The 24,106-nt window shown below is 56.2% G+C and overlaps 5 protein-coding genes across 5 annotated transcripts; 2 read left to right on the forward strand and 3 right to left on the reverse strand.

Annotated features, from left to right (window-relative positions):
• Nucleotides 1–5,582: 5,582 nt before the first annotated feature.
• On the forward strand, nt 5,583–8,313 carry BZA05DRAFT_337383 (fungal-specific transcription factor domain-containing protein; the record flags this gene model as incomplete). The annotated part of the gene is made up of 7 exons (XM_051480851.1): nt 5,583–5,794; nt 6,004–6,111; nt 6,135–6,963; nt 7,029–7,185; nt 7,244–7,592; nt 7,649–7,858; nt 8,253–8,313. The coding sequence occupies 7 exons, from the start codon at nt 5,583–5,585 to the stop codon at nt 8,311–8,313; spliced, it is 1,926 nt and encodes a 641-aa protein (XP_051339553.1).
• Nucleotides 8,314–10,027: 1,714 nt separating this feature from the next.
• On the reverse strand, nt 10,028–10,710 carry BZA05DRAFT_372953 (uncharacterized protein). Its single transcript, XM_051481716.1, has 3 exons — nt 10,597–10,710; nt 10,232–10,540; nt 10,028–10,128 (listed from the first exon to the last, which is right to left on the reverse strand). Exons 1-3 carry the CDS (start codon nt 10,603–10,605, stop codon nt 10,054–10,056), a joined length of 393 nt encoding a protein of 130 aa, XP_051339554.1. The 5' UTR covers nt 10,606–10,710; the 3' UTR covers nt 10,028–10,053.
• A 250-nt stretch (nt 10,711–10,960) lies between these two features.
• BZA05DRAFT_372955 (uncharacterized protein) lies at nt 10,961–12,447 on the reverse strand. The gene is made up of 2 exons (XM_051481717.1): nt 11,620–12,447; nt 10,961–11,427 (listed from the first exon to the last, which is right to left on the reverse strand). The coding sequence occupies exons 1-2, from the start codon at nt 12,223–12,225 to the stop codon at nt 11,062–11,064; spliced, it is 972 nt and encodes a 323-aa protein (XP_051339555.1). The 5' UTR covers nt 12,226–12,447; the 3' UTR covers nt 10,961–11,061.
• A 2,949-nt stretch (nt 12,448–15,396) lies between these two features.
• On the forward strand, nt 15,397–16,555 carry BZA05DRAFT_396719 (uncharacterized protein). The gene is made up of 3 exons (XM_051483560.1): nt 15,397–15,780; nt 15,977–16,016; nt 16,213–16,555. The coding sequence occupies exons 1-3, from the start codon at nt 15,574–15,576 to the stop codon at nt 16,299–16,301; spliced, it is 336 nt and encodes a 111-aa protein (XP_051339556.1). The 5' UTR covers nt 15,397–15,573; the 3' UTR covers nt 16,302–16,555.
• Nucleotides 16,556–20,825: 4,270 nt separating this feature from the next.
• On the reverse strand, nt 20,826–22,883 carry BZA05DRAFT_352850 (S-adenosyl-L-methionine-dependent methyltransferase). The gene is made up of 8 exons (XM_051481330.1): nt 22,417–22,883; nt 22,322–22,365; nt 22,121–22,243; nt 21,809–22,058; nt 21,641–21,720; nt 21,370–21,574; nt 21,102–21,319; nt 20,826–20,996 (listed from the first exon to the last, which is right to left on the reverse strand). The coding sequence occupies exons 1-8, from the start codon at nt 22,561–22,563 to the stop codon at nt 20,960–20,962; spliced, it is 1,104 nt and encodes a 367-aa protein (XP_051339557.1). The 5' UTR covers nt 22,564–22,883; the 3' UTR covers nt 20,826–20,959.
• Between the last annotated feature and the right edge of the window lie 1,223 nt (nt 22,884–24,106).

A 24,106-nucleotide genomic window follows, 5' to 3' on the forward strand; every position in this document is an offset into this window, starting at 1 on the left:
CCCTCGCCGATTGCATGGCCTAGCTAGACCACTAGACCACACGGGAGTTTTTTCCGTGCTGGATACATGAATTCGATACCTATAAAGTGGTGGGTCTAACCCACGCGACGGACAAGCTCCGCCACGAAACTTTCTACGCTCGAATGAATGATAAGAACAGCGCAGTAACCACGGCTAGGCCAACGGGCTATTCGGCGTCACACAGCTGGTAAGTATCGTTGTCCTTTGCCGTCCTTGGATGTTTGGACGGCCTATGGTCTTCCTACAGCCGGTACGCTTTGCGCTCCCATTCCATCCTACAGTATCAGGCCTGGCGCGCCGCGGATACCATCTATTGAGCACGCCGGTCAGCCATATGAGCTCCTAAAAGCCATATATTATCAACTGCGAGTGATACCGTCACTCGACGTCGGGTTGCTACCCCCAGTTTTCCACGCTCGACACCAGTTACAAGGTAGGTATTCCTGGGTTACCAACTTGCTGATCCGTCACGGATGCCCGGCGCCAATCTAAGCCCGCCCACACACCGGGGCTTGAAAGGGGATCTGCTCGCCCACGTCTTCCTTTCACATGTGATGTATCATATGTACGAGCTATTCCGTATGCGCAGGTTTAGGGTTTTCAGTGACCGTTGTTGTAATATCTCACTCGTTGCTTAACAGCCGTTTACGCAGTCATGACGTCGGGAGCACTGGTCGCCTACCAACCTTCTTTTATGTATTCTCTCGAGGCTTCAGACTCTCACACTACAACAACAATATACTTGCTCACACATTCTAGCAACCGTCTGCTGTCATGTGCTCACGCGATGACCCATGAGTACTGGTAGATACATTGTAGGTGGGTACTGTGGGACACAGCTGAGACCGACGACTTGGCGGTCGGTTTCCATACCTGCGCTGTGGACCTGGGAGGGACCTACTGCAATAAGATGTCGTAAGTCGGTTGGGACCCGCTGCATTGCGTGTGCAACCATGTACAGAGGTCTTTTGATTTGAGCAGAGAGTAGGAATGGCTGATGCACGAGCGGCGAAATTTCGCCGACCTGGCTAGACCCGATGCAGTGGGTCCAAACGTTGAGAATGCTCTTGTATATATTGCCGGTGGGTTGCTTGTTTTCTCATTATTTCTTTTCATCGTTCTCATTAGTTTGCTTTTCGTTGTGGTTCGTCCTCAGGATCTCGCGATTCAACTCGCGACCTTCTTGGATCTCCTGAAGAACATAGGAGGCTCCTTTTCTCTACTTGTCGTCTTCTCTCTAGTGAAATACAATCGGTCCCCCATCTCTTACCGAAGTTGCCAAAGGGTCATCACGGCCCCAGTGGTGAAGACTTGCTTCCGCTGTTTTCCAGAATGCAATCTGTCGAGAGAAACTCACTAATACGTACATCTTCGGTGCTAAGTCTTCAAGGTCAGCACCAATCTCAATTGCTCGAAAAGAAGTAGGTTGTCCTCCATCAGCATTGAAACTCCCTACCGTATGTACCTCTCAAGATGCTACAAAGTCTGCGAGCATACACGCAAAACACTGTGAAAACCGATTCCTGAAGAGGAACTTACTTTCGCTGTTTTCGCTTCTCACCGTGTCGAGAGAAACTCGTTAACATATGCATCTTCACTTCAGCTTTGACGTCATCTCCAACATCGCTTCCTCGAACGTAAATTGTGCGTGTCCTTCCCCTATTCCTCCCCCCGACTTCGTAGGATGGCGATACACACACCCCTGTGGCGAAGTGATGGAGGAGCTCTCGGTGAAAGGAAGAAGTGAAGGAGTACTCCTGTCGGGGGGAGAAAACGAATGTGGTTAGTAGCGGCGGGCATCAACGTTGGCAGGCATGGCGGGGTCTTCTTCTTCTTCTCCTTTGTCTTCTTCTTTCTCCACCATCATCTACAGAATATATATACGATCAACCTCTATCTTCTCTTTCTTCTGTCTTCCGTATGTGCCCTCCTCTCGATCCCGCCTCCAGCCTGGAGGGGTGTTGGCAAAAGAGCCGTCTGCAAAACCGCCGCGATCCTCCAACCCGCCGAGATCAAAAAGTGCCCCCCACCCTCGAGCAGGCGAAAAACGGTGTTACGCTCCTGGCACTCACGGCACACACGTCGCCGCCGTATCTCCGACGAAGCAGCCTCACCCAGCGCGCGAAGCTCAATTCTCGATGCAGCCCCCGGTTTCACTTGCTACTTACCACTGTGCTAGGAACACCCATGAGCGTTGCCACAGCGGGACCAAGACTGGGGGGCGGACAGGACGGTGCATAAGTAGACGAACCGTCTGCCGCAGGCCCGCGGAATTCTTTCCCACAGTACTGGGATCTCGCTGATCGGATACTCGGATGCTCGGAGACCAGGGTGCAAGCGGGCGTGCGATCGCCCTTGGGGTAGGTATCGCAAGATTCTGCGGAGCTGCGGCGCTGACGCCTCAGCGGCCATACTGCCCTGCCCAGCGTGAACCCGGAGTCACCGCTCGGGATCGCGAATGCTTCGGAGTCCGGCCGGACACGGACACGTGCCGGCTACCCCATCTATTCGCAACGTGACGTCTGACACTGCCGCGCTGGACTTGAAGCTTTGCCCGAGAACCGACGGACTCGTTGGTCTGCCCACTGCCAGGTCGCAGCGGACATAAGGATATAGAGTACAGCTGTGGGCCCCAACCGGAGCGGGAGCTGGGGCTGGAGCTGGAGCTGGAGCTGGAGCTGGGAGGACCAAGGCAGGATGGCGGTCAGGATGGCGGTCCATGATTAAGTTACTCGGCGGCGGGAGGTGGGGGCGGTCCTTATCGTTGTTTTCGGCTCCGTGGCGGGCAATCGCGATGATCATCATCAGTGATCCCCAGTGATTCCTCCACCCTAGCCACTCATGGGACATCGGAACAAGTGACATTCACTGTTCGCGATTGCCAGATGACCGCTCCCCTTCAACGGACAAGTCAGAGCGTTTCGACTGACCGATCGACCGGCAGACCGGCAGACCGACCACCCGAGCGACCACCCGAGGGCCGAATTTCGAAATGCCGACGTTGGAAAGAAAAAGAAAACAAGGAGAAAAAAAAGAAGAAAAAAAAAGCAAAATCCGACCTGAAACGTTCCTCGCCGCCGTCACCACCGTACGATCATCACCACCGGTATGATCCTCTCCGGGCACCGCGAAGGAATGAAGGAAAGCTCGCGTATACTTTCTTCCTTCTTCCTTCCTTCCTTCCTTCGCGTTTCAAACTGATGACAGCCAACCAGCTACATACATACACACCTACATGCCTACATAGGAATGTACATACCCGTCCACCAGCCGAAAACTGCCGCGGAACATCGAGGTCCAAGATATGTATGTACGGCCCGAGTATTGTGTTGTGTACCGTCCGCCCCCAGCACCCCCAGCACACCCCCAGTCCTGTGATCTCCAGTGCAGACATGCTACAGCTCTGAAACGAGCTAGAAGGTCGAAGGTCGAATTCGAAGTTCGTTTTCGGAAGTACATTTCTAGAAGGATATTTTGAGCTTCTCCGTTAGGGGTGATCGATAACGGTTGCGTCTTTCGATTTAGACTGCGGACTGCGGACGCCGGACAGACAGAGGTGTGGCGAGTCACGATGGATGAATCTTTCTTATGGTTTCTGGCTTCTGCTTCTGCTTCTGCTTCCCCTTCTGCGTCCCCTTCCTCTTCTGCATGGTAGCAAAGTACCTACCGTATACCCAAGCAACTACCCAAGTACCCAAGTACCGGTATATACACACGAAGAAGGAAAAGAAAAGAAAAGAAAAGAAAAGCACAACCAGCCGCAGCGAATACCCAATGCGAATGTCATCACGACTCGCGGGTAATTGCAGCAACAGCAGCCGGCAGCGGGTTCCAGGATCATGGTTCATGTGCAGGTCTCTCCGGCCCGGCTTCGCGTCTGGCTGGTTGGCTGGTTGGTTGGTACGAGCGCTACTTATCTACAGTAAAGGTTCTAGAAGCTGGCCTCTCCATTCGTGACGAATTTGACGATGGGATGGGTGTGGACAAGCCAGGTGGGTATATGTACCTGCTTGGGTACATAAACACGCAAGCAAGTATATAGGCAGGTAAGTACTGGTACCGGTGGTGAGTATGCAGAGTGTTCTTCACGAAACTCCACCCCCCTTCATCCCCCCGAACGACTCCGGTATCGACCTCGACGCCCGGACGTCCCCATAATCTTCATCACCACCACCATGCTGTCACTCCAGTCTCCAATCGCCAGCCATGCCTGTCGTCTAAACGATCCCCCCACCAGCACCACCCACCACCACCAACTCGCGCTATAGAGCGGTACCGTAGTTACCGGCCTACCTAGAACACTCTAGCGCGATCTCCACGATTAGCCTCCTCTGGGGGGCGCGCTGCCTCGGCTCTGTGGAGATCCCTGAGTGCCCTGGGTGCACTGGGTGGGGAAGAAGGCAGTGGCAGGCACCAATCGGACAATGGACTTTGGACTTTGGAGAGTTGGGAATACTGGTGGATACTGGGCGCTGAACGCTGGACAGGACTCTGGATATGCACGGGAGAGATGCACGGGAGAGATGCACGAGAGAGAAGGCGATGCACACAGACTCACACACAGAGATTCACGGACTCAACAGTGCTTAGGGAAGGGGAAGGAGGAGGGAGATGGCATGTAGATACTGGTATGTACTGGTATACCGCACTCCAGAAAGGTATGGAGTAAGTAAAGATACTAGCAACATACTCGGGCAGATAATAGTGCACACACACACACGCCATAATCATTCCTCCGCATCATCTCGACTTCCAACTCCTGCTTCCTCTTCCCCCTCGCTGCAGCCCAAAGTTTGGTTGTCCAGTCTAAAACTCGCCTCCGATCGGATCCCCCCTTGCGCCCTCCAGGGCCTCCAGAGTCCACCTTAGTTAGCCCCGTCCCCACATCCTCCCGCCCACCCCAGACGAAAGCGCCCCCCAAAAAGACCGACTCAGCTTCTACTAGTAAATAGGGACCTGACCTGGTGTCTTTCGCTCCTACATACACACTCTACATACCATACCATACCGTCGCCCACACAGTGCACACACAGATAGATATACCTACCGTAGTTACGCACGCCCGCCCGCGCCCGCGCCGTATCCGAAAGGTCCGATCCACATCCACATCCACATCCTTCGCTCGCATCACATCGAACCGCGACCGCGACCGTAGCCAAACTCGCACTACACGAACCACCACCACCACCGCCGCTGCCGCCGCCGATACTCCCAACGGAGATCGCTCGTCACCCCTTATCTCCGGCACATCGCCCTTCCACCCCCGGATTGTCGGTCGGAGTCAACCCGCGATGCAGCACCTCGACGGCGGAGGAGGCGCAGGAGTGGGAGTAGGAGCAGGTGGAGGAATCGGAGGAGGAGCGGGAGGAATGGACGTGCGCGGGATGACATCGGACACCTCATCGACAACGACGACGACGGCGACGACGGCGACATCATATCTCCCCGCGACCGCCGGCAACATCGCGCGCAACAACGCCGTCACGTCGCCGCCGTTCCTGCACGTCATCACGACCGTTTCCGAGAGCGGCAGCCACGACTACGACGATGGAGACCACATGATGCACTCGCACGGCGGCGGAGGAGGCGGGGCAGGGGGAGGCGCGGGATCTAACAGTCCCACTGATGCGGTGCCGACGTTTCCGGGAGCGGCCGCGTCGAACGGCTCCGGCTCCGCGACAAGTGGAACCCCGAAACCGAAGAGGAAACGGAGCATGATCGCTTGCAAGAACTGTAATGAGCGCAGAGTCCGCTGCGATGGTGCGACCAATGGGTGCGTAGCGTGCTGTGATTTTTCTTCTTCAATTTTTCTTTTTTCGTTGCCGCCGGTCGATCGCTTTCGTCCAATGATTCGGATCGGAGGCCGATGGCGATGGTGGTGGTAGTGGTTGTGGTGGCGGTGGTTGGTGGTTGGTGGTTGGGGCGGGAGGGACCCCGGGGGAGAAGCGAGAGCGAGAGCTAATCGGCAGAAACGTGGGTTAGTCTTCCGTGTTCCAATTGCAAGCACGCAGGGAAATCCGATTGCCAGTTTATCGAGTCGAAGAGAGTGAGGTTCGTCGCGTGCACCCGTTGCTTCCCTTCCCATTCCCTGTTCGACGCTTACGATCCAACAGAGGCGCGAGAGGCCGCTTCGAGAGCCGCGATGGAGATTCTACTTCTCCCACCATCGGCTCGAAACGACTGATGACTCCGTCCGGCGGAGGTGGTGCGCCCCGGAGGAACACTACCCGACGCCATTCCATCAGCGGCACCGACGGCGAGGAATGGCGCAAGCTCCTCCAGAACTCTGCGTCCGTCCACCGTTCCACGACGGGACCGGTTACGTATCTCGGCGAATCGTGGCATCTCTCGTGGGTCGTGCAGGAGCAACTACCGATAGACGAGAAGCCGCTGCACATGCCCACGCTGATGATGGAGGACGACGGCGACGTGCACAACCGCGTCAACAAGGAGCTGTGGGAGAAGGGCGCTTACGTGCTCCCCCGCTACGAAGTGCGGGACCTGCTCATCAACCAGTACTTTGAAGTCTGCCATCCAAACTATCCGATCCTGTGCAAGAACACGTTCCTGCAGTCGCTGCAGATGAACACCTTTTCGCACCAGCTGGTGCAGGCCGTGCTCATGGTCGCCGCCACCCACTGCGACTGGGCCATCCTCCAGCGCGCGGGGTATGTGTCGAGGCGGGAGGCGATCGAGGGCTTCTATCGACGCACTAGACTGCTGTGGGATGGAGATGTTGAGCCGGACAAGATCACGAATATCCAGACCATGTTCCTGATGCAATTTTGGTGGCGCGCGGTGACGGACCACAAGGACCCGCTGTGGTGGTTGTCGGGAGCCATCAGGATGGCGCAGTCGATGGGACTTCACAGGTCTGCGGAACGGAGTCGGTTGAATAACCGTGATAAGAGGATATGGAGGAGACTATGGTGGTTGCTATTCGTATGTCCCTGTAGATTCTCTCGGCCGAAAGGCGGTGTGCTTATCGTTCCGTATCTGCGTGATAGCTTCGGGACCGGCAGGCATCCTCGCATTTCGGGAAACCGATGATGATCGACGAGAAGGACTGCGATGTCGAGCCTCTGGAGCTCGAGGATCTGGAGGGCGAGGTGGACAGAGTGCAAGCTCTGTGTCTGCTTGAGCAAGTCAAACTCGCCAAACTCGGTTCGCTCCCCCCCCCTTCCCGGTATTGACGCCCGGCAACTGACGGTTGCCCGCGCAGTAAGCGGCATCACATCCTGCGAGTTCTCGCCTGGCGCGGCCCGCGACCTGGTGGGACGCATGCAGCTACGCGAGAGCTGTCACCACCGCCTGAGCGAGTGGCAGCAGGGGCTCCCGCCGGAGCTCGTGTACCAGTCCAACAGCAAGAACCTGTGGGCCATGTGCTTGCAGATCACGTTCCTGTCGCAGCTGCTGCTGCTCAATCGGCCAGTCATCTACACCGACATCACGCTGCCGGATAAGATCCGGAAGCCGTCCGAGACGATCGCCGGAAACGCGGCGGACGCCATTACGAAGATATCGGACGACCTGGTCAAGATGTGGGGGGCGCGGTACATGTCGCAGCACAGGTAGATACACACATCCCTTGGTCCCTGTTCCGAGCGGCAGCTAACGCACAGCGCAGCATGTCCTGCCTCTTCGCCGCGATGACCGTGCAGATGATCAAGCGGCGGTCGCCCGACCCCAAGATCTCTCTCGACGCCGACCGCAAGCTGCGGCAGAACATGAAGAACCTGGTACAACTCGACAAGATCCTGCCGATGGCGGGCTGGATCCACCGCCGCTACTCGCGCATCCTCGAGCGCGAGGGCGAAGACGACGAGGCCCGCAACGTGTCTATCTCCCCGCCGAACCTGACCGGCGACGTCCTCGCCGCTGTGCCCATGCCTAACATTCTCGCGTCACAGAGAACACCCCCGATCCCACTGCCACTGCCCCTGCAGCAGATGGGAACTATAAAGGAGGAGGATCCGCTGAATGCTGCCGCTGCCGCGGCGAGGAATGGCGCCGGCGCGGACGATGAGTGGGGCGAGGACTGTGGGCCGATACTGAACCTGGAGCACTCCCTGACCGCGTCCAACGCCCAGCTGGAACATCACCTCGGCAACGGCAACGGCAATGGCAACAGGCAGAGTGAGTTCCAGCAGCACCTCCAGCAGCAGCAGCAACACACACAACAGCAGCAACACGAGCAGCAACAGCATCACCAACAACAACAACAGATACAGCAACACGAGCAGCAGCAGGTACAACAACAGCAACACGCACAACAGCAGCAGCAACAGATGATGCCCGAAGCTGCCGCGATGCAGCCGGAGATATTCGATTACCACTGGTTCATGGAGAATATCGGAGACATTGCGAATCCTTTCTGGTGGAATCAGCAGCAGGAGCAGCGGTAATGCAGGGGGTTGTGGGGGTTGTGTGTATTTTGTACTGTACTACTGTATGTTTATCTGTATGTTTATGATGGGCGGAGGGATGGAGCGGGTGTTGTGTTTTGATGTTTAGCTATGTTTATGCATTTGTGTTTATTTACGTGATGTTTATCTGTGTTTCCTGGCGTATACGTGTCTGTCCATCTACCTACTCTACCTACTATAGCTGCTGTACCTATTGCGATACCTACCTGTACCGTTCAACCGTTTCTTCATGTCGACATATATGATAGGTACGATATGTAGATGTTCGCCAATGATGCTGGTGACGCCCACAAGATAGCTACAGGATAGCTACAAGATGGTCACCGTATTGGCCGCGCTCCCGGCGCCGCCGTCGACGTTCACGGCATATTATTGCCACAAACCTCTGTTCGCCCAGAATCAACCTCCGCCGCCCTCGTCGCCACCCCCGCCCCGAGCATTCCGGCAGCCCCACACCCACGCGGCACCCACGCCGCCCTCAGGCTGCCCAGAGATGCACGGGTGATGGAATGAGGGGAAACTGGGATCGGATCGAGCCGGAGCGGAACTGCGAGAACAGCTGGGAGCTGGAAGAGCCGTGTCTCCGGTTGCACAAGTGTGTGTGTGTGTGTTACTCGCGTCCCGGCCGTCCATTAGTCCATCGTACTCATCCATTCGTGCGTCGTGCGCCTTGATTGCCGCTGTCTCGAGAGTCGATCGAGAGTCGAGACTGGGGCGACGGGGGGGTTACGAATCGAAAGTGGAAACCCCGCCGCTCTGCATAAAGAAGGACACACGACCGTATCACGTCCCCCACTATGTGCATTGTATGTGGCCTGCTCAGTGCTAAAGCCGAGGTTTTGTTGCTGCACGTCTAGTCTCCAGACTCCAGACTGCCTATATCCAGAACGGAGGAGATTGTAGTGTCAACACCGAACACTGAACAGTGCACTCAGCACTCAGCTATGCACGTCAGACGGACCAGCAGATCTGTGTGTGCGCACTGGGTGGGCACTGAGTACCTAGGTGGGTGGGTTCACGGCGTACACAGTACCGTATGTCGCGGGTGAACGACACGGCATAGCAGGACTTCATAGATAATAGGGCGGGAGTGGCGTATAAATCACATGCGACCAAGTTGCAAGTTCCGAGTTCCGTGCCGACATCTCCGAGTGGCCGAGTGGCCGACTGTTGCCAGTTGCCAAGATTCTCGGAGTTCGGAGGGTTTGAACACACAAATCAGAGAATATACAGAGTACGAGCTGGGAAAGGATGACAGCGATAGCTGCTGTCACAGGTAGCTTGGAGATGACCATAACGAGCCCCATCTACTCAGAACATCACATCTTTGAAACTGAATATCATGATGCATATATTGTCCAAACAAACTCCAAAACCGTCCCTTCGTGTCGTCGGTAATACCAATACCAACACCCATTCCAACACCCATATTCGTACTCATATTCATAAAGCCATAAAAAAACGCTGTAGCGTAGAAAGAATAAGGGAAAGATTGCCGTAACGTAAAAACTCGCTTCTCGTCCCTCGTCGTGGGGGTATCGTCGTAGGTATCGTCGTGGGTATCGTCGTGGGTATCGTCGTGGGTATCGTCGTGGGTATCGTCGCATTACTTCAGCCGCACAACTAACACCAGCAGCACCGAGTACGCCGCAACACTGATGCATGTGACGAGTGTGACGACCTATCTGGGCGGTTAGCACAGGCCACAACGCCCCCTCTCTCCCCACTCCCCACGGCCACTCTCCCCCCCATCGTAAAGCACAAGCAACACAGGCAGCACTTACATTCCCACTACTCCTCACCCTCCTCCCCTCACCCTGACTAAAGAACCTCTGATTCCCGCCCTTCCTCCTCAGCGCCGCGGCGGCCAGAATACAACACCCGAAAGTCGCAAACAGCGCGCCTATCGGATAGAACTCGTGCGTGAAGATCTTGAGCACGACAAGCGCAAAGCTGAACTGGCTCAGCGCTGTGCGTAAGTATGCGCCCTCAAATGTGCGCTGCTGCGCCCGCAGCTCGACGAGCTCGCTTTGTGTGAGATCGACGGATCGTGCCCGGTGGCCCCGGTAGCGGTAGCGGAGGGATGCGTTGGACTACATATCATGAAGGGTCAGTGGTGAGGGGGAGGAGGGGGAGGGGCGGGACGGACCTCGAACATGTTTTTGTTGTTGGTCGTTAGTGGCGGGTGGGCGGCGGGTGGTCGACCGTGGAGCTCGGGGTTGGAGCTCGGAATGGTGGAGCTCGGTGGTGATGAGACAGCTACATATGGTGAGGTGACTAGTACCGTGCGCGTGCGGCATGGCGTCACATGCCGTTGCTGTGGCGCGGCCGCAGCTGCAGCACCAGCCACACAGACAGCCACACAGCTACCAGCCACCGAGTGATATCACGTCACGTCTTGTAGTCGGCAGTCGGCGGGCCCTCGCTGTGAAGAGTGGAACAGTGAAACAGTGAAAGTCTAATAGGTACAATTTTAAATCTAAATAATGTATGCATACAAAAATATACGATCCCTCCAATGCTATATCCACGATGCAACTCCCATCCCTTCTCTTCCCCCCTCCCTTCCTCCTTCCAATTCTCCCTCCGTCTCCATCTACGAACGGCTAGCCTTCTAGTAGCAAGCAGCCCTCTGCGCCTCACAGCTCGAAAAGTCCACAGCGCCACCGCGCGCGCTCTGCGCATTGCGGATGCACTCGTTGACAGCGTCGAGGCACTGGTTGATGCTCTGCGAGGTCTTTGTCGCGCCTGCGGCGGGTGCGGTGGCCGGGGCGGTGGTCGACGTGCGGGTCTTGGTCATGAGCGTGCTAGGGGCCGCAGTAGTGTAAACGGGAGCCGCCTTGGAGGTCGTAGTGTACATGGGCTTGGTCACTGAGGTGGACGTGGGCTTGATGGTCGCGGCGGTGGTGGTGTACACCGGGACGGCGGCGGATTTGGTGGCGGTCTTGACGGGGACGGCGGTCGACTTGGTGCTCGTGGGCTTGACGGACACGGCGGTGGTGTACACGGGCACGGCGACGGAGGTCGAAGTGGAAGTGTAGATGGGTGTTGCTACCGCGGTGGTGGTAAGGACCTCGCTCGTGACCGGGACCTCGGTGGTGGCCGGGACCTCAGTGGTGGTGGGGTAAGCAGTCGTGGTGGGGACAGCAGTCGTGGTCGGCTCAACGACAACAGCGCTGCTGGACGGGGTGCTGCCGGATCCTCCAACCACAAAGTCGACACACCCCTCGTAGGTCTGGTCGACACCGGGGGGCGCGTACCAGAACCACTGGATGACACAGTCACCAGCGGTAGTGCAACCGTCGAGGTCGGCGGGCACAGTGATCTCAAAGCTAGTCTCGTCTGCGGTGACGCCGGTCGACGTGCTAGCGTACGACTCCCAGGTCTTCAGCGCAGTGCCGACGACGCTGTTGCTCTTCGTGTTGACGATGGAGACGTTTGCGTAGCCGGTGTGGGGCGCGCGGATGTCGACCTGCATCTGGATCGTCTCGCCGGGAGTGTATGTCTGCACGTTCGCCGTGTTGTCGTCGAACTGGTAGCCCTTGCATAACCACAGGTTGCAGGCGTCCAGGTCGGTGATCGAGCTGGCCGACTGCATCAGCAGCTGGATCGGCCCCGCCTGGTCAGCCTTCTGGTTGTTGTAGATGGTGTTGCCGCAGGCGGCTTCATATGCCGTTCCCGGCGTGCGCGGGGTCGGGCTGACGATCACACCGTGGGCCGAGACGGAGGAGAGGAGGCTGGCGAGGGCGAGGAGAATGGTGGGGGTGGTGAACTGCATTTTTGTAGTGGAAATTGGGGATTCGGTTTTGAAGTGATTGTGGGGTGAGCGCAGCTCGGTGTCAATTAATGATAATGAATGTGGAAAGAACGGCTGGCCGTTGAAGAAAGAGGGAAAGAGCGAGGAAGAAAGAGAGTGATCTGATGTACCGAGTGGATGAGGAGAGAGACTTCGAGATATCGGAGCACATGGCCATACTTATACGGCCGTCCAGCAACTCCCCACGACTGCTATTCGAAGACACAGGCCGTTCCTCTGGCCCTGGAGTTTCATCCGCACATGGACTCTCGCCTCACGGTCCGCCGCGTGTACGCAGTTTATCCAGACGAGTGACCGCCTTGAATTCGATTCCGCCGACCAGATCATCAGCACTACTGCTAGAAGGTAAAAGATAGATTGAATCCGAATGCGTGTATATTAAACCAACCCACTGAGTGCACCCCATGTGTATGTACCGCGCGCCATCACACCGTTGGTACCTGGGACCAAACTTGGTTTATTGGAAACGGGAGACGTTTGGAACTGCGGGCTAAGTGCGGGTAGGATTGCTTGTGACGGCCTGCAGTCCGTACCGGAACGCCACGCCCCCCTACGCCTGCGCTAATGGCGGCGGCATACCGGATCAATGGCAGCCGGGAGCAGAAGAACCCACATCCCCTCTCCAAATCTCCTAGACTGCGACGGGAGCTTCGATGCTGGAATGGTTGTAAATGCAGTCCCTTGTGGTCCACGGCCGTCTTGGGGATTGGATGTTCTGGAAACAGGCATGGTAGTCCAGTAGGAAGGGAGATGGTCCATTTCTCCTCATAGATAAGAAAACAGCCCAGGGGTTGATCACTGAGCTTCGAGAACAATAATGACACCGGCGGCCGGGAAAAGCAGCTGCAAATGCCTTTCCCGCCACCGCCCTGCTCTGTGGAAAGGAGAAAGACAATCCCAACAGGTCGGAGCCCGTGCGTACCGGGAAAAGGCAGAGAAATTAAAGGCTTCTGCATGCCATCGAGCCGACCAAGCGAGTAAAGTAGGTATAGCATCCAACCCCTACAGGCGGAAAAAGTGTAACCCCGACCCAGGTTCTTCGTTCGGGCGCCTCCCTAGACGCTTACTGGCGGGTGATGTCAACATGCAGCGGTTTCGCCAACAGAGTGGATTCGGTAATCATGCTTCCCCCTTTTGGTCGCACCTTATTCCTTCCCGCTGTCCCTTCGAACGTAGTTACTAGGAAGGCAGTGTTGACTTCGGGACCAATGCGCACTTGATGTAATTCTCCGAATGGTCCCCTGTCATTGCAGCGCCGCGGGTTGCGATGGGTGTCTTGGGTACCTGTCGTTCTGCGGTACTTTGGCCTGCATGGGCTTCGATAGCGCACTAGATACTCCGAATCTCGTCGGGAAACTCTATCAACCTTCGTTTCTGGAAGTCTTCCGAGTTCTTGGCCGTTGCGGGGGCTGATTACTCGGATTCAACTCTCGGGACCGAATCGTTTCCGCACGTCCGGATGTCTTTCCGGGTAGGTAGCCCTCCGTTGGCGAGTAAGACGGACGAGCCGGACTGAGTGATGCTTCAAGATATACCTTATATTAATCCGAGCCGAAAGCGGCCCGGATCTCAATCCGCCGAGTAAAAACGTCGGCCACGGCGAAGGTTTCCGTACGACTACTCTGGGGGTGAGAAGTCTGATGGAAGCGCCGGTAGAGAGATAACGTCGAGAAGCAGCTGTCCAAAGCCGTACAGGGTGTCGTGCAGGCGATGTGGGAGAGTACTGTCGTGTGAGTGTCTGCCTCCGCACCCAGTCAACGTCGTTCACGGCGAAGATTACATATCGGTCGCGGAAAATAAAGGGACAACAAACCACTTGTGTCGTTGCAGGGCCTTATCCGGTGAGACATGTAGGCGCTCGGATCGGTTGCGGGAAGGACACCATGCCGGTCGGGAGCGGACTCCTAGTGGCCGCCAACTCCGAGACAAAACCGGCTGTCGAGGTCAGATTCTCTCCATGGTTCCCATATTCGCCCGTGTATCTGCCCGTATTCTCCGTATCGTGTACCGAATATCCGGATTTGCTGAGGTCGATGTCGCGCTGTGGAAAGTTGTCGGCGCTCATTTCGGGATCCCTTCATCAACGGTACACCGATAGCGAGCGCCAGACGTCGTGGGGGTCGTGAGAGGGCCCGACCGTGATGAATGGCGAGGGCCTCCTCTTAAGCTGGTACAGCGCGGCACACTTTTCGAGCCAATTTCTTTCGCGGCCTCCGCAATGTCTTCCGTTAATATCGGCGTTCGGGATGTTTCCCGGGCATCCGACAGCCCGATCACTATCGGCGCCACAGAAGTGCCCGCCACACCCCCGCCACACCCATACGATGCAGTCTCCCGAAAGCTGGCTACGTAACTGCTAAACTAGGAATCGGAACAGAAGTGATACATGTAGAGTACGTGGTTTCGCTATCGAAGACTGGAACCTGCCAGTCGAGAGCGCTCAGTGACATTCTCACTCGTCATCGTGTGTCTTCGTTTGCAATGATTGCCACTCCCACACTCTTGCTCTGGGTATCACGCTTCACGCGAGCGATCGTTGCTTGATTGCAAACCCCCGATCTTACAGCCCAAGTACTTTCGTGCCCATCCGGATTGCGAGGGACATCGTTGATCTCCCCAAGTTGCGTTGTTTGCTACCAGTGAAATGTCATTGCCGGCCTGATCGCTCCATGGGTTGCGCATCGCAAGACTGTCCGGTAGGGTGGCTCTGCTGCACGCTGTTTGTGCCTCCTGTACAGAGGAGAGCGCTCACGATGCGTTCCTCTTCGCAGTGTCGGTGGCGATCGATGCACTCCGAGTTCGACTCGACGGCATGGTTCTCTGCGTAGAACCGAGTTCGCCTCCCCATTCTGCAGTCGATCGGGCCCCATCATGACGGGAGCTCACCATCGTAGTCGATACGAGCAGTGACATTGATGGGATGAATCACGATTGAGCGCATGTAGCAAACCACATTGGGAAAATCCACATCCATGCACTGTCACTCGTGCGCTTGGAACTCTCATGCACGGTATTGAGGTTGCACATGCGCTCGTATTGAGGGGACCTGGAGGGTCGATCAGGCCCGTGGCAACCAGTTGTCTTTTGAAGTGATCGTTGCCATCGTCGTCGAGCCGACCTGATGCGGTCGGCCCAACGTTCTGTTTTCGCCGCCCACCCTTATTTAAAGGGGGTCGTCGTCCTGTTTTCGTTCTCTTCTCTACATCTATCTCCTACTCACTTTTCTGTCGGTCGTCATTCTGCGATTGGGTTTGATCTTTTCTTATTTTCTGTGTCGCGATCTCTTCAATTGTCTCGAGTTTCCTGCTGATGGTGCGCTCTCTTACATCGACTCTTTTCTCTTTCTCAACCACCCTCTGTTTCGGGGCTTCTCGGTATACAACCACTGCTCGACCCTCCCTTCCTCCCTCCCCCCTCTGCTGGTTGCAAACTACACAGAAACTCGACAGTCTAACTATCCTCCGAATCCTCCGAATCCCAGCTTCAAGGTCGTTTTCCAGCTTCAATTCCTCGAACGTAAGTTATGCGTGTCCTTCTACTGTTCCTCCCCCCGACTTCTTAGGATGGTGACTATGGATTTCAGTTCGACGTCTGCTACTCACCTAGCATGACACTGTTGAAAAATCAATATCTGAAGAAGACCGACTTGCACTGATTTCCCTAAGGAAATCTGTCGAGAGAAACTCACTAATACGTGCATCTTCGGCGCCAGGTCTTCAAGGTCAGCACCAATCTCCATTGCTCGAAAAGAAGTAAGTTGTCCTCCATCAGCATTGAAGTTCCCCACCATACGTACCTCTAAAGATGCTCTCAAATAAAATGTTGTTTGGAAGTCATGTGAGCATACACGCCTGACACTGTGAAAAACTATTCCTGAAGAGGAACTTACTTCTACTGATTTCCTTTTCCATCTGGTCGAGAGAAACTCGTTAACAAATGCATCTTCAGTTCGTCTCCAACCTCCGAGTAACTCGTTTCCTCACGTAAGTTGTGCGTGTTCTTCTCCTGTTCCTTCCCCCGACTTTTTAGGATGGTGATACGCATGTCCCTGTGGCGGAGTGTGGATTTGGTATCGGTGAGAGGAGGAAGTGAAGGAGGACTCCGGTCGGCAGGAGAAAATGAATGTGGTTAGTAGTGCGTATCAACGTTGGCGGGCATGGCGGGGTCGACCAACTGGGTCTCGCGCGGTTTCTTGTTCTGATTCTTCGTTCTTGATCATCATCTACCAAATAGACGGCCAACCCCTCATCTCCAATCTCTCCTCTGTGTGCGCTCCCTTCCCCGTCCGAAGCCCTGTCGGCCTGGAGGGGCATTGGCAAAGAGCCCTCGCAAAACCCCCTCTGATGTCTACTACTCAAGTAGCTTGGCAGTGTCGAAAGAGCAAGATCCGAAGAGGACAACTGGCACGTACTATCTACTTGTTCGCACCATTCGGAGAGAAAGCTACCAATAATGTTCCAGCAAGCACCTTGCCCGATCGAACGGACCATGGACAGACAGCCATGCGTGGTATCTTTCGGTCTCATATTTGCCGGAACGTGCAGAGTTTCCGAAGGCTTTGCTCACTGGAGCCGCAGTGGCCAACGACTACCGAAGGCGAGCGAACAATTCCCGTTCGATGTGATTCAACGTACGAAATGATGACTTTGCGATTCTCGCTGCAGATCTCACGAGTCACGATTCCTGCTGCGTTGAAGGCCACTCGCGTCGGCTCGGCCCTCGGCCTCTGCGAAGGGCATCGCCTTGGATGTCGCAGCCGTCGCGGCGGTTGGGTGGGATGTGGAATGTGGGCGTCTGTGGATGTGAATTCACTCACTTAATCTCACTCGGCTTCGAGATAAGTTCCGAATATAATCTTGATTTTGGGCCGTAAACGGAATCGCAACTTGCGCATTACCCAATGGCAGTACGTGTGGATGAAGACTTGGATCGATATCCAATACCATTATATCAGTCATCTACTGACTTCCTTGCCAGCTACTTTGGTTTAATCCTAGATGTAGATACTGCTAGAGCTTCGGACACCGGTGGGATGAGAACGTAAAGGCGCCCAGATGCTTGGATCTTCGGTGGCCGATTTCTTCATTGAGACTGTATGTGACTGCAACACTCTACTAGTAGGATCATTTCTCTCTGGCTTCCTCCGTGCCAAACGCTTCTCTGGGCGAGCTGGAGTATGTAGGCCATGATCTACGAAAGTTCTGCATCTCCGTTCTCCGCCCCGTCCGACAACGAGAGTCGAGACCATCGCCATGTCCTGTTCCCCCACGGGTGCGATGCACCTCTTGAATCTTCTCGTAGTAATACTTCGGACGTTGACTAGGTAGCAAACATCCAGACAATCCCTCTCTCTCTCTCTCTCTCTGTCCCGCCTCGTATTCTCGTATTCTCGTAACAGGTGCAAGACACCCGGCCCGATCCATCATCCCGCGGAGTTTCGACCTAGTAGCAGAGCTGGTGGCGGCAATCGTGATCTCAAGGTGGGGGTTGGAAGTTAGAGCCGGTAATGCCGCTGCAGTGCGCGGCCAATAAGGAATGGCCATCCTCGCGCGGTGCTTTGGTCGGGCTGCAGCCACTGGTATGTGGATGGGTGTATTCACGACACGGTGCCGCCTGTAGGATGCTCTGCAGATGACTCGGAGAGAGATCACCACTACAGGTTGTACCTATGGGGGCCAGAACAAGCCAACCATAGAGTCTTGACTCGTCCTGTAGATCGTAACTCGGGAATCTCGGTCCCAAGACGCATCAGCAGCAGCAGGCGAAGACCTGAATGAGAATGGTGAAAACCTGGGGCTTTAGCACGAGCGCGGTTATCCAGCGTGCAGCGAATAGCGAATATTGCAGAGAGGGAATGAGTGGAAGCAGTCTCGGGGAGACTCGAGAGGGCAGTGTAGGAATAGGATCGTGTACGGCGGAGGTACCTATGAGCCCTTACAGACGGGGAAGGCGGTCGGCCATTGACATCGCCATCAGCGGGTGGTAGTGCTAAGTGGGTGTATAAGAGCCGAAAGGGGGATGGAGAACGGAGAGGAGAGGTCGCCGTTATGATAGGCGCTGGGATAGTGGGCGATCCGTTTCTTTTACTTGGAGTTCGCGCAAGCCGGCACGGCAGAGCTGCATGCTTCTAAGCCGGCTCGGTGCCACTTGAGTCGGCCGGGTAGGTCGGGCCAGATGGTGTATTCGGTGACAAGAGACTTGGAGCATTCAATCGATTCTGGTGTCTACTATCATAGGAGCCGGTAGTTAGCCCCCTCGACTACACAAGAGAAGGCTATGAAAACGTTGGATGTACGTTTCTCGATCGGGCCGTCGATCCATGGCGACATTGACCAATGCACTGGAAAGTGGACACCAGATGCTCTGTTCACATCGCAGCTTCGGCGTACTGCAGTGCAGTTTCCTAGATACATAGTCCGACGTATCCCCACCTCGGCACGGCGACATCGGCGTCCCCATTGCCGACCATAGATATCATGGCATATCTCCGTGCCGCATGGGTCGCGTGCGGGATTCCCACGTGCACCTACTATCGACTATCGCGGAAAGCCCATGGAACTCCCATGGACGACCCACGGGGCCACAGCTTCTTTCCACTCATAGGTGGAAAAGTTCCTTCTCGCTTTCACCGGCACCGTGGCACAAACAAGCCTTCGTGTCACCGCTGTGTGATGCACTGTACTTGGGCGTGCATAGGGCCCGAGTGCGGGGAATCAAGCTTCACATGCGTGCAGGAACGAGGGAGATCAGGGGCTGCGGATGGACTGTGCGTGCCGGCGGCACTGTCGGTGCGGCACTGGGGGAGAGTGAAAGTGGTATCGAATCTCGATTGACCAACGCCGCAGCCATAGCCGCCTCTATTGCGCGGCCAACACACGTGGAATGGCCGTGCAAGCATTCGATATATTCGCCACTATACACCCGACCTCGGAACTCTACCACCAGCAGAAATGGTTGCAGGCTTGCTAGAGATCCATGAGCCTTCGGCTCCGCGTTACAGCCAAGCCGTGTAGATTGGATATCGTTCTACGGGCCTATGGCTCCGCAGGATAACTTACCACTGCGCGGACTGGCTGTGTGTTCTTCGATTGTGGTCGGTATTCCTGTGCTGGGATCGATTGTCGTCTATCGACGAGAAGGATAAGAGAAGGGTATATAGCCTCCCCGCTGCCCGGGAGTTTTGTTTCCCAACCGGTAACAGCGTCTTTGCACAGTACCGGCCCTTTTCTTCTGTTTTATACACACTCGTTCCAGTTCCCAACATCGCAACGACAATGCTCGGCCAACTCATCATCCTTGTCACCGCCTTTGCGGCCACCGTCTCCGCGACGCCGCAGATGCCCGAGCTCCCCGAATGGTTAGTCCCTTTGCTTTACGAGACTCAACTCGACTGACTCGTCCAATATAGTGCAACCACCTGCGTGATCCCAGCGATCCTAGCGTCGGGCTGCGGCTTCAGCGGTGGTTAACCTGTTCCCCGATTCGCTTCCCGCTCGCACACACCTGACACATTATACCTGTAGACCCGGCCTGCCTCTGCATCGATGCAGGCCTGAAGCAGGCAACTACCACCTGCCTGCCCTCGACCTGCCCGGAATCCGATCTACCAACCATCTACGACTTCGTCAACAGCATATGCGAGGGCCAACCGGGATCCCCCATCGGCGGCGATGCCGCCACGTCCACGCCCCCGGCGACTAGCCGCAGCCCCACCTCCGCACCGCAGCCTCCCGTGCTCGCTCCTTCCCCACCAACACCACCACCCAAGCCCACCGCCGCCGCGCCTGTGCCCGAAAGCGGGATCACACGCACGCCGGTCGAAGAGCACGCCGGCCACCCAACCGTGAACCCGTTCCCGTCCCCGCCACCGGCGGTGGTGCCGTCAAAGCCCCCTCCCCCTGCCGCCGCCAGTCACAGTCCCAGCCCATACCCATCCTCGCCCGCGCCCCCGGCGACCCCATCGAAGCCCTCGACCACCACAGCGAGCGCCTACCCGCCCGCACCACCCACGTCCGGAAACTCTACGTACGTATCATAGTCCCGAATCCCAAGCCACATGTCCATGTCCATGTCCTCCTTCGACTCACTCGACTAACCAACGCTTCGATGTGCAGCACGACGAAGCTCTCGGCTCCCGTCGAGACGTATATAGGTGCTGCTGGCGCACTGGGAGTGCCCGCGGCGGTGGTGGTGGTGGTGTATGTACTGGCGGCTGTGGCGGTTGTGTTCTAGGCCGACAGTGCAACTCTGCGGATAGTTTCGGATTTTGGGGTGAATATAAAGTGGTTTAATGGTAGTTTGCCCGGTGCCAGAGTGCGTGCTGTGGTCAGAGGAAAAGAAACAAATGGATTCGCATTCGACACCTGAGCTCCGTTCTGCTCGCTTTACGCTGTGATGCTTCAGCGTACATAACTTGGGCGTTGCTCGAGCGTGTTCACCTCACCCACTAGAGTTAACCCGAGAGCACCCCTGGGGAAGCTGGTTCCAGTATCTACGATCAGCTCCGAACACCACTACGAGTTTGTTTCGTCGCTGCTGGGTGAATACTGTATGTAGTTTGTGCGGGTATAATGGCGGCGCTGAGAAATTCCGGTTGGATAGACAGGACGTAGTTGACATTGTAATACGTATTTGGGCATGTTTCGACCGAGCTCCCTCCTGCCCTCTTGCCCCCTTGCCCTCCACACTCCCACACCTACTCCGCCTCCGGTTTCCTACCATAAACATGCCACCTGTCCAGCACAGTCCCATTAGCAACCCATCACACCCATCACACCCATCACACCCATCACACCGCATCACAACCCATCTAGGTGGGGCCGTTCTATTCCACTTACATAACCTGATAAGCATGGACCTTCCTCCCCTCCACATCCTTATGGGCAGCCTTACACAGCTCGAGGACCTCCTCAGAGGTCATTCCGAGATACCTCGTCATCGGCGCCATCGCGTAGGCCTCCAGGCCCGTAGCACTATTCAGCGCCACGATGAACCCCGCCCGCTTCATTTCCGCGTTCTTGGGCCAGCCGCCCCAGGGCATTTTGAAGGGTTTCGTCTGTCTCTGTCAGCAGTCGTAAAGGGACGGGGAAGTGAGGGGGTAAGTACAACGACGTCGACGAACCCCGCCGCCTCGACCATGGACTTCAGCAGCGAGCCTGTGGGCTGGATCAGGTCCACGCCTACGCCTGAGATCGCCTCCACGAAGTTGGCGAAGTAACGCTCCAGTGCGGACCCTGCGAATGTGCCGTCGTCTGAGTGTAATGCCGTCTCGACTTCGGCTAGTTCGATAAAGCCACCGGGTTTCGTGTGGCTGGGGGGGAGGGGGGTTAGCGGGGAGGGAGGGGGGAGGGAGCGAGGGAGGGGGGCAGCGACGAACCGGTACATCTGCCGTAGGTATTTGGGCCAGTCACGGATACTCTGTGCGATGTTGCGCGAGTGGACGAAGTCGAAGCGGTCCTGTTCGAGGAGTCAGCCAGTCCGCGGTCACTGCCGGTGGTCGGAGTGGGGGCATGGCTGCGGTGGTGTGTATGCAGGTAGTACATACCTCTTGGAACGTCCAATCCCTTTCGAGATCGTCGACCTCGAAGCGGACATTTGGCACGACCCAGTTCGGCTGGATGGGGCTCAGATCGACGCCGATGACCTCGGCGGACGGGAACATCTCGCCGACATCCAGCGCCCAGATGCCGGTGCCGGTGCCGCAGTCGAGGATGTGCTGCGGCTTGTTGGCGATCGGGGCGACGAACAGCGCGCCGCGCAACGTGAGCAGTTGCAGGTGGTGGTACATATCTAGGCTGTTTTTTCACGGGACGTTTAGCTGGGGGGAAGGGCCATGACGGCAATTGGAGTAACGCACCGGTCTTGCTCCTTCTCGTCGTTCGGAAGCAGGTACTTGCCCTCCTGCAGCCGGTGGTAGCGCCGCCCATTCTCGTAGACGTAGTCGACTATCGATGAAGTTATGCTCTGCGTCGAACTCTCCCTACGCACGGTGGGTCTCAGTCGGCGCACGTAGCGTTACAGCCGTCGCCCGTAGATAGGGATGTATGTAGGTACATACAGGCTGGTGGAGTATTCCAAAGAAGTTTCTAAGTCGACTTCCAGCTACAATCCGTGAGCCCATTGAACGCCAGCGGGGGGGCAAGGAGAACTTACGGAGGGCTGATCGATCACTGCCGCTGCTGCTGGTGCTGCCATGTTTCCTGCGTGTTTCACGGTGGGTGTCCGACTGTAGTCTGTCGGGCTGGCGGGGGAGGGATCGTATGTAGTTCGTTCGGCTTCCGGGGATACCGACGGCGACATGTGGGACGCAGTCAAAGCGTCAAAGCACACGGCGGCAACATCGTATTTATAGGGGAGGGGGGCATAGTTGGTCCCTGACTCTCGCGCAACGTTGTGGGCATCCACACTCGCACCTGCCTAACGGACAGGCGAGAACAGTGGGAGACCCGCGACAGGCAGGTGGGCAGGTACGCCGAAAGTACTTACATGTACACACCGCTTACCTACTCCGGCCAATACTGACGGTATGTATTCTACTCTACTTTGTCCCGGTCCGCTACCACTACTCTATATGTAGCAGCCCCCAGCTTGGCTCACTCGCGTGCTGCGGCAGTGCCCAGTGCCGGCTTCCGCTCCTCACCTGTTCCCAGGCTGGCGGCTAATGTGCGCGATTGCGATTGCGACTGCCGACACGAGCGACCGCCGACATCTGCAGTCATAGTGGAGTAGAGTTGGCGGGAGACGGGCTCAGGCTTAGGCTTCAGCTGTTATTGCTATCTTCAAGTGGCCGAGCAGTCGCGCTCGTTGCGCGCGCAAAGTCCGGCTTGCGAGTAGGTATGTAAACGTGGCTCTGCGAACCATTAATTACCGCGGCAGCTGAGTACTGAAGTATGTATTGTACCTGGTAATTCTTCCGCTCGCATTGATGTGCTCGCAGTGGCAGGCATAATACATGCACTCGGGTGTAAGGGTAAGTGGTGCCTCACTTTGCACTTATAATCCGTAATGGTGGTGAGGCACAACCTATCGACTGTTCCCGGTACCTCTTCTACACCTAATCTATCCTCTATCACTCTTCCGGCGGGGGGCCAGGCTTTCCATAACCACAGCCGATCACTCGTTGATTTCCGATCACTTGATGATTCGATTCGGACCATTCGTTCATTTGATCACCGCAGTCAGCGATGCCCCACGTTGGTTGCTAAGACGAGAGAGGGTCGCATCCAAGACTGAACTGAAGATAATCGAGGTTGAACGTTGTCCAGTGCCACCGTGTAGCTCGTAACCGACGTATGGTATTGCCACCAATCATTGCACCAATCCGGGTCCGATTTACCATCGCACCGCCACCGGCAGGACCTGTCACCTGTGCTATCCATTCCTATATTTCTTGGTGTCACAAGTCATGACTGCCTGCTATAAGCCAGCTCTCGACCGCCTCCACTGGCCTTTCCTATATTAATCCGCCCCGGCGGCCACTAATGCGAGTGACTCGCGGTGCGGCACGTTGCATTACTGGCATATAGTAGATCCCAGGTCCTCATTGGCACCTGAAAATATAGTAGGTACTGCATCTTGCCTTCCTAGTGCCGGCCTCATTTTCCATCTCCTGCTTCGGATCTCACTCGGTGCGTATTTTCGACAACTGTAGTTATTGGGTTGCATGCGACCCTTGGTGTCGCTATGCCGCCGGCGCCAACTGCCCAGGCCGCTTGTATCGTCCTCGATGGGCCCCAAGCATCTGAGCTGCAAACGTAGAATTGCAGTGTGATCGCTACGATCTCAGAATAGCAGCCATCACGCCTCAAACCGTGGATCACGTCGTACCTAATGCGCAGCCCTA

The sequence above is a fragment of the Tricharina praecox genome (assembly GCF_024521635.1).
Source record: "Tricharina praecox strain CBS 144465 chromosome Unknown BZA05scaffold_11, whole genome shotgun sequence".
NCBI lineage: Eukaryota > Fungi > Ascomycota > Pezizomycetes > Pezizales > Pyronemataceae > Tricharina > Tricharina praecox.